At 43.4% G+C, this 11,099-nt stretch overlaps 1 protein-coding gene across 8 annotated transcripts in view; it reads left to right on the top strand.

Annotated features, from left to right (window-relative positions):
- The window catches only part of PCM1 (pericentriolar material 1), an 82,729-nt gene that overhangs the window by 5,093 nt on the left and 66,537 nt on the right, over positions 1-11,099 (top strand). For 5 of the 8 annotated variants that reach the window (XM_019525986.1, XM_019525985.1, XM_019525988.1 and 2 more), the window contains exons 2-6: positions 2,877-2,997; positions 5,795-6,040; positions 9,650-9,919; positions 10,384-10,554; positions 10,732-10,848. In XM_019525986.1, the coding sequence (XP_019381531.1) occupies positions 2,902-2,997; positions 5,795-6,040; positions 9,650-9,919; positions 10,384-10,554; positions 10,732-10,848 (900 nt within the window). In that variant the 5' untranslated portion in view covers positions 2,877-2,901. The remainder of the gene's footprint in view (positions 1-2,876; positions 2,998-5,794; positions 6,041-9,649; positions 9,920-10,383; positions 10,555-10,731; positions 10,849-11,099) is intronic. The other 3 variants (XM_019525991.1, XM_019525992.1, XM_019525990.1) reach the window with 2 other exon arrangements.

Raw genomic sequence — 11,099 nt, forward strand, 5'->3', positions numbered from 1 at the left:
GCAGCGCCAGCAGCAGCGGGGACGGGGGCGCCCGGAGGCCGGCCTTGGCTGGGCCCGGGGAGGTGAGTGGGGACCTGCCTGGCGGCCTGCGGGGCTGTGGCCTTAGACACGGCCCTTTGCTTCGGGCGTCGCGCCCGCGGGTGTCCTCGGAGGGTCTGCGAGGGGGACGCGGCTGCTCTCAGCTGGCCTCTGCGGGCGGGCGAGGTTGTGCGGCGCCTGCACGGCGGCCATCCTCGATTTTGCTTTGCACGTGCCGCGGGGCGGGCAGTAGGGAAGGGGTCGGGGCTGCATTGTCCTGCCAAGGATTGGGCCACTCGTGGCTCTCCCACTGTTTGCCCCTGGCACCGGGACCAGCAACTTACAAGTTGAGGGTGTTTTTGACGTTGCCAAGCCTACAGGCCTGCAAAGCTTGCCTGCAGCAGTGGGAGGGGGAGCATTTTAAAACATTAGGAGAGTGTGACCCCTAAGAAACAAAAAAACAAAACACTTGAAGGCAGATTTGAAGCTCTCTAGGGCAACTGAAACGGACTTCTGAACTGCTTTGGAAGTCATGTTAAGCCCCTTTTAAATCTTTAGCTTTTGGGACTTTGCTGCCATTCCAGGGTAGGACGTGTTAGATTTGAGATGTGTGCGCATGCATGGGGGAGAGTCCTGTGAAATTCAAAGGCGTCTCAGAGTCTTAACGTTTTAGCTGAGCGTTGTTGTAAAATATTTGGTGAGTTTCTGTCTAGTGGCAGAAGTTCACTGGACTTGGATCTGGTACACTTTTTGGTCTTTCCCTCTGCAGTTTGTGGAGTCACCAGTTTTGGTATTGCCTAAACTAAAGTAAGTACAAAATTTTCTGTAACCAATGAACTAGGAGGCTGCATGGCAAAATCAAATATTGGCTTTCTGAGAGGACTTGATATTAAAAACAAGTGGATGTTGCCATCCTGCAAATGTGATTGTCAAATTAAAAAATGAGCTCTCAGAAAGGATCATTCTTAAATTTAGAAGTTATCTTTTCTGTGCATGATCTTCTTTTTGATAAGACAGGTACTGTACCAGCTAGACATAAACGGCATCAGATGCACTGGCGAAATAAGCTGAAAGTTTTTGGTATGGCTTGCTTCTCAGTTCTAGTAAGGCTAGGTTATTATGACTAGAGCACATACCAGTTTTCAGACAGGTTTCTTTGTGATCTGTACATAAATAAGCAGTGAATGCTAATGAGATCACAGAAAAATAGTGAACATTAACTAACCTGCAAAATCTCATGCTTTTAGTGATACTATGTATGGTGAGAGCTTTTATAAAAGGGAGTGAGTGTTTGAGGACAGCAAAGCTTTCTCTGCGCTGAAAATAGCAGATAAGAAGAAAAGGAAGAAGAAAAGCCTAACTAGAAGAGTAGGAAACAAATGTTATGAATTTTCCTTGCGTTGAACTGTATTTAATTATCTACTAGAGGGCTCCCGCTGCTACGCATGCCTCTTGGAGGGCAGTGGTGGGGGGCTGCCCCTGGATCTGTGCTTGGAGTGAGGGCGGGCTGGGCCTGGGGTGGCATCAGGCTTTTCCTACTGTGGGGCTGGGCTGGGTTGCACTTGGGGTGGGTGCGGTGGCACTGGGAGGGGGGCTATGATGAATTTTGGGCTGGCTTCTGACCTGTACTGAAGAAAAAATATTATGTATACATAAAGAAGCTTTGTATAGGTGGAACTGGACTGACAAGTAAGGGTTGTTGTAACTACTTGGATAAAGTAAAGCATCTATCACATTCCCAAAATAGTTACACTGTTAGAATGTTCTCAAATACATTGTGCCTAACTCTCTTAGCATCAGTCCCAGCTGGATTCAAAAAGGCCACTTTGGTATTTAAATTATACAAGTTAGTAATATATGCATCTGGACTGTGCTATCTTGGAAAACTTGAAAGGAAGTATTTGGGGTAGGAATGGAATTCTGACTATCAGTGTTCTTTCTCTTTTATTTTGGTCTCCAAGTTGAGCTACCAGATGCTGGAATGGTATGGGGAGCATATACAAGAATATGTTAATATACTATCTGCATAACTGTATTTTATCTTTATAGGTGAGGAAGTGGTTTGGTGCTGGTAGCTAAATTGGGCTAATAAGTATTTGGACCATGAGCCTAATTTTCTATTGTAGTACCATAGTTTATACTGGGGTAGGTAACCCCCAGCATGGGTACCACAGCATGGCACAGAAAGGAATGTTTTTTGGCATGTATGCTGTGGAGCAGATGGTAAGGAAGGGGTCAGGCTACACTGCCATAACAAGGATCAGGCCCCTCATGGCTCTCCTGCTGTCTGCCTCTGGCACGTCAACATCTTACAGGTTGACATTGTGGGTGATTATGGCACTTTGCCCAAAATATTGGTGATCCCTGGTGTATACTGTGGTTTAGACCAGGTTTGATAACTGGTGACCTGTGGGTTGAATCTTGTGTGTAGATGTGGGGCTTGGACCCGATTCCATGATGGGGGGAAGTGCCAGTTCCAAACGTTCTCTCTGTGCTGACACGGGAAAGCTTGTCTTGTTTCAGCTACTTCATGCTAGCATTTAACAGGTTAAGAACCTAAAAGACTCTTTCTAGTCCACTGTTCAGATGTCATAACCTGAAAGGGGCATATTTTTCCTCTTAATTTTTTTTTTTTTTAGCTAAAATCATCTTGGTTATAAAATATTTTTGCTAATAGCTCTGTTCTCTAAATTTCTGAGGATCTGTACATTTAAGAAATTTCTGCTTTATTGATTTTTGTGGTGCAGTGCTGAATTCAGTTTGGGCTCCTTTTTTAAAGGAAGGATAGTTAATGTTTAGTGCATATGGGAAATATGCTACATTATGCTAGGTTAATTATTTATAATTTTTTGTTTTAGAAGTATTTATTGTTGATTACACATCATGGCAACGGGAGGTGGTCCCTTTGAAGAAGGCATGAATGAGCAGGACTTGCCTAGCTGGAGCAATGAGAGCCTTGATGACCGGCTGAACAATACGGTATAATCTTAATCTTTTCAGTTACCACGTTATACAGTAGGTCAGGAGCAGGCAAAATATGGCCTGCGGGCCAAATCCACCCTGCTGAGATATTCCATCCCACAGGGCCCCTCCATAAACTGTCTGTAGGCCTTGGCCCTTGCTGCCCCTCTGCAAGCCCGCACATCCCTGCAGGAGTGTATGTGTATATGATTTTTTTTCTCGTTTCAAGATGGCAGCACTCTCTCTCCCAAAAGGAGTACTTCTGGGACAAGAGCAAGGACTTCTGGTGGCAAAGGTCAGGGATTAGGGGGGTGGGACTTCTGGTCCAAGATGGCTACCAGGAGGCAGGGCACCCATCAAGGAGTGAGGCTACCCTTGTGGCCCTTGACAGCTCACCGAAACTCATGAAGCAGCCCTCCAGATGAAATAATTGCTTGTCCCTGCAGTAGGTGATATGTGAATACAAGAAATGCGATGCTAGGTCAGACCACTGGTTTATCACTGTCACAAGAGCAAATGCTAGGGGAAGAATACTTGTGCAGGCTTTACAGGTTTATAGAAAAGTAGGACTGGAAGGGACCTCATGAGGTTATCTAGTCCATCCTTTCCACTCAAGGTGAGATCATCCCTGTCTAAACCATCACAGTCAAGAGTCTGTCTGACCTGCTCCTGAAAATGTTTAAGGGATGGAGATTCCACAACTTCTCTAGGTAACCTCTTCCAGTGCTTGAACATCTTTATAGTCAGAAAGTTCCTCCAGATCTCCAACCTAAATTTCCTTTGCTTCAATTTGTGGCCATTGCTCCTAGTCCTGTCACCTGTAACCACAGAGAAAGGCATCCTCTTTGTAATTGCACTTTAGGTATTTGGAGATTGTTAAAAACCCTGCTTCAGTTTTCTCTTCTCCAGAATAAATAGCCTGAGCTCTTTCAGCTTTTCCTCATGAGTCCTGCTTCCCAGACTTTTGTTTGTTTTTGTCACTGTCTGTTGGACTCTCCACTCTGTCCATGTCTTTTTTGATGTGTGGGGCCCAAAACTGGACCCAGTACTCCAGATAAGGCCCAAAAGCACAGAATAGAGCAGAAGAATTACTTCTGTTAACAATACAGTCCATATGTGGTTGGCTGTCTTTGGAACCAGGAGTACACTGTTGGCTCAGATTCTGCTTATGGTCAGTCCACTGTAACCTCCAAGTCCTTCTTGGCAGTACTGCAGCCTTTCCAGTCATTCTCTACTTGGTATTTGTGTATGCAGTTATTCCATCCCAAGTGCAGGACTTCACACTTGTCCTTGTTGCACTTCATCTGATGGATTTTTGGACCATTTCTCAAGTTTATCCAGGTCATTCTGGATCTTTGCCCTACTATCCAAAGTATCTGCAACTCCACTGAACTTGGTATTATCTACAGATTTAAGTGTGTACTTGGACCCAGGATGGACTCCTGGGGAATGCTTGATACCTCCTCCCAATTGGATTTTAAGCCATTTATGATTACTTTTTGAGGCACAGTGATCCAACTGGTTTTGTACCCACCTGATGTACTTTCATATAGTTCAGTGATTCTCAGCCTTGTTAGAATCAAGGCTCCCTTTGGAAAATGTTAGTTTTTGTGTTTCGCTCATTTTTTGAGCGTGAAAAATAATGGAGATGTGGTCTTTCCAAGTTCTCTGCAACAGAAAAACAAGTTAGAAACTCATTCTGTTAAAAGCATTCTATTTGAAATCTTTGGGTCTATCTTGTGAATCCTTTTTGAACACTTAACAGTGCTAACATTGTGTGGTATCCTACAGCACCCTTGAAAGGATCTCATGGTAGTGTGGTTGAAAATGACTGGTATAGTCTGTGTATTGCCTTAGCTTTTATATGAGAAATGTCATGGGAGACGATGTCAAAAGTCTTACTAAAGTCAAGGTACATCATATCCACTTCCTCCCCCCGTCTACAGAACCTGTCAGCTTATCATAGAAGGAAATCGGGTGGTTAAACATGACTTGATCTTGGCAGAATCCATGCTGGCTGCTCCAGATAACCTTGTACTCTTCAAGATATTTAGCCAAATTAATTTGTTTCCTGCCCCTCTTTCCTTGCATCTTTTAGCACTTGGGGCCTAGATGCTTCTAATTCAGGGGTTGCATCCCTGCTGCCATGTAATACCCACTGATGCACCTACCCTGTATGAATTTGTCTAATCTTTTGAATCTAATTAAGTTGTTACCTTGTACAACATCTTGTGGCAATGAATTACACAAGATACTAGCATACTGTGTCAAGAAACTTTTCTCTTGGTTTTAAACCTGCTTCCTGATTAATTTTCTTTTATGTTCTCAGGTTCTAGTATTGTTTATCCAACTGAAATCAACGTAAATCAACAAGTGCAAATTTATAATAAAAAGAGAAGACATATTGCTTCATTGCTTATCATTGATCACAAAATGTTCTATCAAAGCTGAATTGCTTATCTAAAAAAATGTACATTATTAGGTTGAGGGGAAAAGGTTTAGAATACTTGACTGAACGTTGCCATTAAAGCTGAGGCTTATAATTTGTGAGTACCCACAGAGAAAAAGTCAGTTGTAACTTTGTGTGAATTTAGCAAAGTATTTCTGAACACAGATTAAGAACTGCTGGCAGGTGTTGTTGTTGTTTTTCTCCTCACAAATAAAAAAACATTTCTAACATGATTTTACATGTAAGCAGTCATAGAGAACATTCTGAGGTTTTTCCCCCCCTTTTTAAATAAAGTATAGACAAAGTTTCTTTAAAGTAATACTACTTTCCCCCTAGTAAAGCTAACAGAATGTTTTTTTCCTAAAGGACTGGGGAAGTCAACAGAAGAAAGCAAACAGGTCTTCAGACAAAAACAAGAAAAAAATTGGTGGGGAAGGTGAAACAAGACTTACCAATGACATATCTCCAGAGTCTTCACCAGGAATGGGACGGCGAAAGATGAGGACTCCTCATAGTTTTCCTCACACCAGATATATGACCCAGATGTCTGTCCCAGAGCAGGCTGAATTAGAAAAGCTTAAACAAAGAATAAACTTCAGTGATTTGGATCAGGTTTGTAGAAATACTTAAAGTTAAATGTATAGAAACTGGAGAAATCTGTCATCTTTTGATAATCGGATTGGGGTATCTGGCCAGTTGACTTAATCCTAGTTAAGGATTACCCGGAGGGCTTAGATGTATGGGCCTGGATGACCTTCATCCGTGGGTGCTGAGGGAATTGGCTGGTGTCATTGCGGAGCCATTGGCACGGCTGTTTGAGGACTCCTGGTGCTCAGGCCAAGTCCCTGAGGACTGGAAAAGGGCCAATGGTAGTCCCTATTTTCAAGAAGGGGAGGAAGGAAGAGCCTGGCAACTACAGGCCAGTCAGCCTCACTTCTATCCTGGGGGAGGTCTTTGAAAAAATTATCAAGGGCCACTTCTGTGAGAGCCCTGCAAGGGAAGTGATGTTGAGGGGTAACCAACACAGGTTTGTGCCAGGCCAATCCTGCCTGACCAGCCTGGTCTCTTTCTATGACCAGGTAACAAAGAGCTTAGATGTGAAGGAGGAAGTCGATGTCATCTTCTTGGACTTCCAGAAAGCCTTCGACGCAGTGTCCCACTCAATTCTGGTGGGCAAGCTGAGGGACTGCAGCATTGGCATATGAACAATCACATGGGTGGCAAACTGGCTCCAGGGGCACACCCAGAGGGTGTTGGTGGACGGGTCGATGTTGACCTGGGAGGGTGTGGGCAGCGGAGTCCCAGGGCTCGGTCCTTGGGCCGGTGCTGTTCAACATCTTCATTAGCGACCTGGACGAGGGTGTGGAGAGCACCCTGGTCAAGTTTGCTGATGACACCAAGCTGTGGGGTAAAGTGAATACACCGGCAGGCAGGGACCGCATCCAGGCAGACCTGGATAGGTTAGAGAAGTGGGCGGACCTGAACAGGATGCGGTTCAACAAGGACAAGTGCAGAGTGCTGCACCTGGGGAGAGGGAACCTGCGTTATGGTTATAGGTTAGGAGTTGACCCTCTTGGCAGCACAGAGGCAGAGAGGGATCTTGGAGTCAGGATTGACTCCAGGATCAATATGAGTTGCCAGTGTGACGAAGCAATAGGCAGAGCCAACCGCACCCTGTCATGCATCAACAGGGGCATCACTAATAGGTCCAGAGAGGTCTTGCTCCCCCTCTGTGGCGCTGGTCAGGCCACAGCTGGAGTACTGTGTCCAGTTCTGAGTGCTGCACTTCAAGAGGGATGTGGAGAGAGTCCAGAGGAGGGCCACTCGTATGGTTGAGGGCCTCCATGGCCAGCCCTATGAGGAGAGGCTGAAACTCTTCAGTCTCCGCAAGAGGAGACTGAGGGGGGACCTTGTGGCTGCCTACAACCTTCTCAGGAGCCAGCAGCAGGGACTCGGGGAAAGTGTTCACCAGGGTTCCCCTTGGAGTCGCTAGGAACAATGGCCACAAGCTGAGGGAGGATAGGTTTAGGTTAGATATTAGGAAGAACTGCTTCACTGTAAGGGTGGCCAGAGCCTGGAATAGGCTCCCCAGAGAGGTGGTGCTGTCACCTTCCCTGGAAATCTTCAAGAGGAGACTGGATAGGCACCTGGCTGGGGTCTTATGACCCCTGCCACCCCCAGTGCTCCTTCCTGCCCGTGGCAGGGGGTTGGACTCGGTGATCTGTCTAGGTCCCTTCCGACTCATTGATTCTATGATCTGGCTTGTGGATGGTGGGTCCAGCCTCTGCTGGCACCGCAGGGGATGCTGGGCACTAGCAACACCACTCACCCCTGCTCCCATCCTGTCCACCCAAATGTGCACTGGGGTCAGGTCTCTGGGGGCAAGGGTGATCCCCAGGCTGCAGGTAGGTGTAGGCTGTAGATGGGCACAGCCTGTATGGCCTGGTTGGGTAGCTGGAGTAGACTGGAGGGGGCTGGTAGGCTTTCCGTGTGGGGGCAAGTGGACAGGATGGGGTGGGGGGTGCAGGTGGGTCTTGAGGGGACGTGTCAGGGTGCAGGCTGAGTCGGGAGCTTCTTTGTGATATTGGGGTGGTTGGTTAGGGTAGTGGCACAGTTCTGCTGAGTGTAAGGGTGTACTCCCTTGGCTGAGTGTTCTGCCGGCTAGTTTTGGTTGCCTTGGAGGAGAGCCTTTGTTTTGAGCTATTATGCAATTGCCCCTATACACACTACTCAAAAAACCCCCATAAATCAGGACAAAAATTATTTTTTGAAATAAAATTAAAATATTTGTAGTAGATGTTTTGAGTTTTATCATATTATTTGCTTTTTATGTATAACTTGTTAAAATGATATTTTCACCATGAATTTTAATGGTGTGGCCCTCAACAGTTCACCAAAACTTGTCAAGTTGTTGCCCTCCAGCTGAAATAATAGCCCGTCCCTAGCATAGACGTTCAAAGTGCCCTTCTGAGGCTGCCCACTTCAAGCTTAAAGCAAAAACAACCAAAACCTACAACCTATCAGATTTTGAGTTAAATATGTTTAGAAAGGTAAATATTTTCTGCCCATGGTATTCAGGTATTTTCAACAGTTTGCAGGCTGGGGTGGGGATTGGTTTTTTGCTTGTTTGTTTAAGATGACCATTTTGTGCTACTTTATACTATTAAGTTTTCCACATCGGGATTTTAGTGTTGTGACGTGACTGTGGGAGTGAATAGATACTAAATACATACATCTATTATCTTGAATATCTTTTCTGAAACTGTAGCTCCCTGAATTTTAATGCAGTCTTTCTGGTGCCAGGAACCCCATAATTGAGTTCTATAAAGTTTACTACTCTTCTGCTGAGGTCATGGGCAAAGTCTAGGAATTTTTCTCTAGGAATACAGTGCCAAGTTGTATGTTGTCCAGGGAAGAAATGATAAGCAGCTTCAAGGATTTATAAATCCATTCTCTAGTAATTAACAGGAAGCTTTTGTCAGCAAGGTGTTGGGGGTAGAAATATAATTGACTGCAGGCAAAAGTTTGTTTGCAGTTAAGGTAAATCACAGCCATGAGAGGGAAATTAAGGTAACCAGTGCTGATTGACTGTTGTCTTCCAGACTCTGAAGGTAGAGTCCCTGTTGGTGCTGGTAGCTTTCTGAGGCAACACTAGAATGAAACTGGATGTTACTTGTTAACTTCACTGCTGCCTATGGAGTTTTGAATAGCATTAGTAAATATGCCAGTAATGTTGCGTTGGATGTAGGGACTGGGGAAGGGAAGAAAACTGCAACTACAGATGGGGAAAGATTTAAAAGAAGGGAAAAAAAGGAGGTTAGAAAAGGAAGATGTAGGATGTAGAGGAATTCAGTATCAAATGCTGTCCCTTTCTTATGCACCAGTAAAGAAAGATGAACATAATATTTATTATGCAGAGAGATGGGGTCCAGAGCAAGGTCCAAGGCCAGAATCTTAGTAAAACATTTTAAAAACTTCATTCAAATGCTGGAGGGTGCTGAACTTCTTATCAAATCTTGTTGGTGTTTGTGGGGTCCCTGCCACAATTTTAGTCATTATCCTCTAGGACTGGTCTTAGGCTAGGAAGTGAAAATGATTACAGCTTCCCATTCAAGACCTGCCCAGTAATGCTGCAAGAAAGTGTCACCCTGCAAACACCAAGAAGAAATCTGAATAGTATTTTCAAGAAATGTTCATTTCCTTTGTCTTGTTTTTGTCTAGAGGAGCATTGGAAGTGATTCTCAAGGCAGAGCAACAGCTGCTAACAACAAACGCCAACTTAATGAAAACAGAAAGCCATTCAATTTCCTATCGCTGCAGATTAACACTAACAAAGGCAAAGATGCTGCTGCAGATTCTCAGAAAAAAGAAATTGGATCATCTCAATGTAAAGAGTCATTTGCATCTTCTCTGAGTAAAGACTTCTTGCAAAATTGTCAGATTGCTGCTCAAGAAGATGGAAGAGGAGAACCTGCTATGGATAGTAGCCAGGTATTATATATTGTCTAATCCTTTTACAAAATCTGCGATTTATATTTTGTTTGTTACTCTTAATTTTTTTTAAAAAGGAAACACGTTTCAGAAGGTTTATTTTTTTTAGATCTAATTTGTTGCAAGGATTTCTGATTGCATAATGCTAGAAATACTACTTACTAGTAAAAAAAACCTCTTAAGTATTTGTTCACTCTACACGTTTTAATCATTTGTGGAAACAGTATAGATTTTCACCAATGATCCCACCATATTTGTTCTTTGTCAGACCCGAAATTTGTAACTTTGTGTGCATAGGGCATTCTGAAGTCTGCATCTTAAACCACGTGCAGGAATATTTTAAGTACATTAACTCTTTTATTTGCCTATGTTTAGTTTATTTTGCATTATCATCATATCTTTGTACATCACACCAATATCAAAACTAATGATAAAATGATTGCAATTACTGTGTGTTGTTGCAGATTGTGAGCAGACTGGTTCAAATTCGTGACTATATTGCCAAGGCCAGCTCCATGCGTGATGATCTTGTAGAAAAAAATGAAAGATCTGCTAATGTTGAACGCTTATCGCGTCTCATAGATCATCTTAAAGACCAGGAGAAATCTTACCTGAAATTTTTGCAAAAGATGCTTGTAAGTTTGGTAACTTAAATATATATCTTGTAAACTATTTTGGAAATCTTAGGAGTTGACTGCTGAAAGTTTGATAGTACCACTGGTGGAGTTCATTTCAAGATGTAGTACCGTCCTTAGTTCATTTTTACTACCCCATTTATTTAGCTTTTGATTTATGCCACTGAAATATTTCAGGCTAGAGAAAATGAGGAGGAGGATGTTCGGACTATAGATTCAGCTGTGGGATCTGGTTCTGTAGCTGAGAGCACATCGCTAAACATAGATGTGCAGTCTGAAGCTTCAGATACCACGGTAAGCTGTCTTTTAATAATTAAGGTGGTAGAAATGAAGACTTGTTTTGTTTCCTGATTTCATAATTGCTAATATAAAGTTTTGGTTTAAGGAGATCTAAACTATTGAACTCTTATGCGTGTGTGTGAATTAAAATATATATTTATATATAAAATGTTTGTTTTTAAAAGCTTTTGTTGTAGCAATGCTTCATGATCAGTCTGTAAACTTTTTTTTTTTTTTTTTTTTTTTTTTTTTTTTTTTTTTATCAT

This window comes from Gavialis gangeticus, unplaced genomic scaffold (genome assembly GCF_001723915.1).
Source record: "Gavialis gangeticus isolate Ggan-Ray unplaced genomic scaffold, GavGan_comp1, whole genome shotgun sequence".
NCBI classification, from domain to species: Eukaryota; Metazoa; Chordata; order Crocodylia; family Gavialidae; genus Gavialis; species Gavialis gangeticus.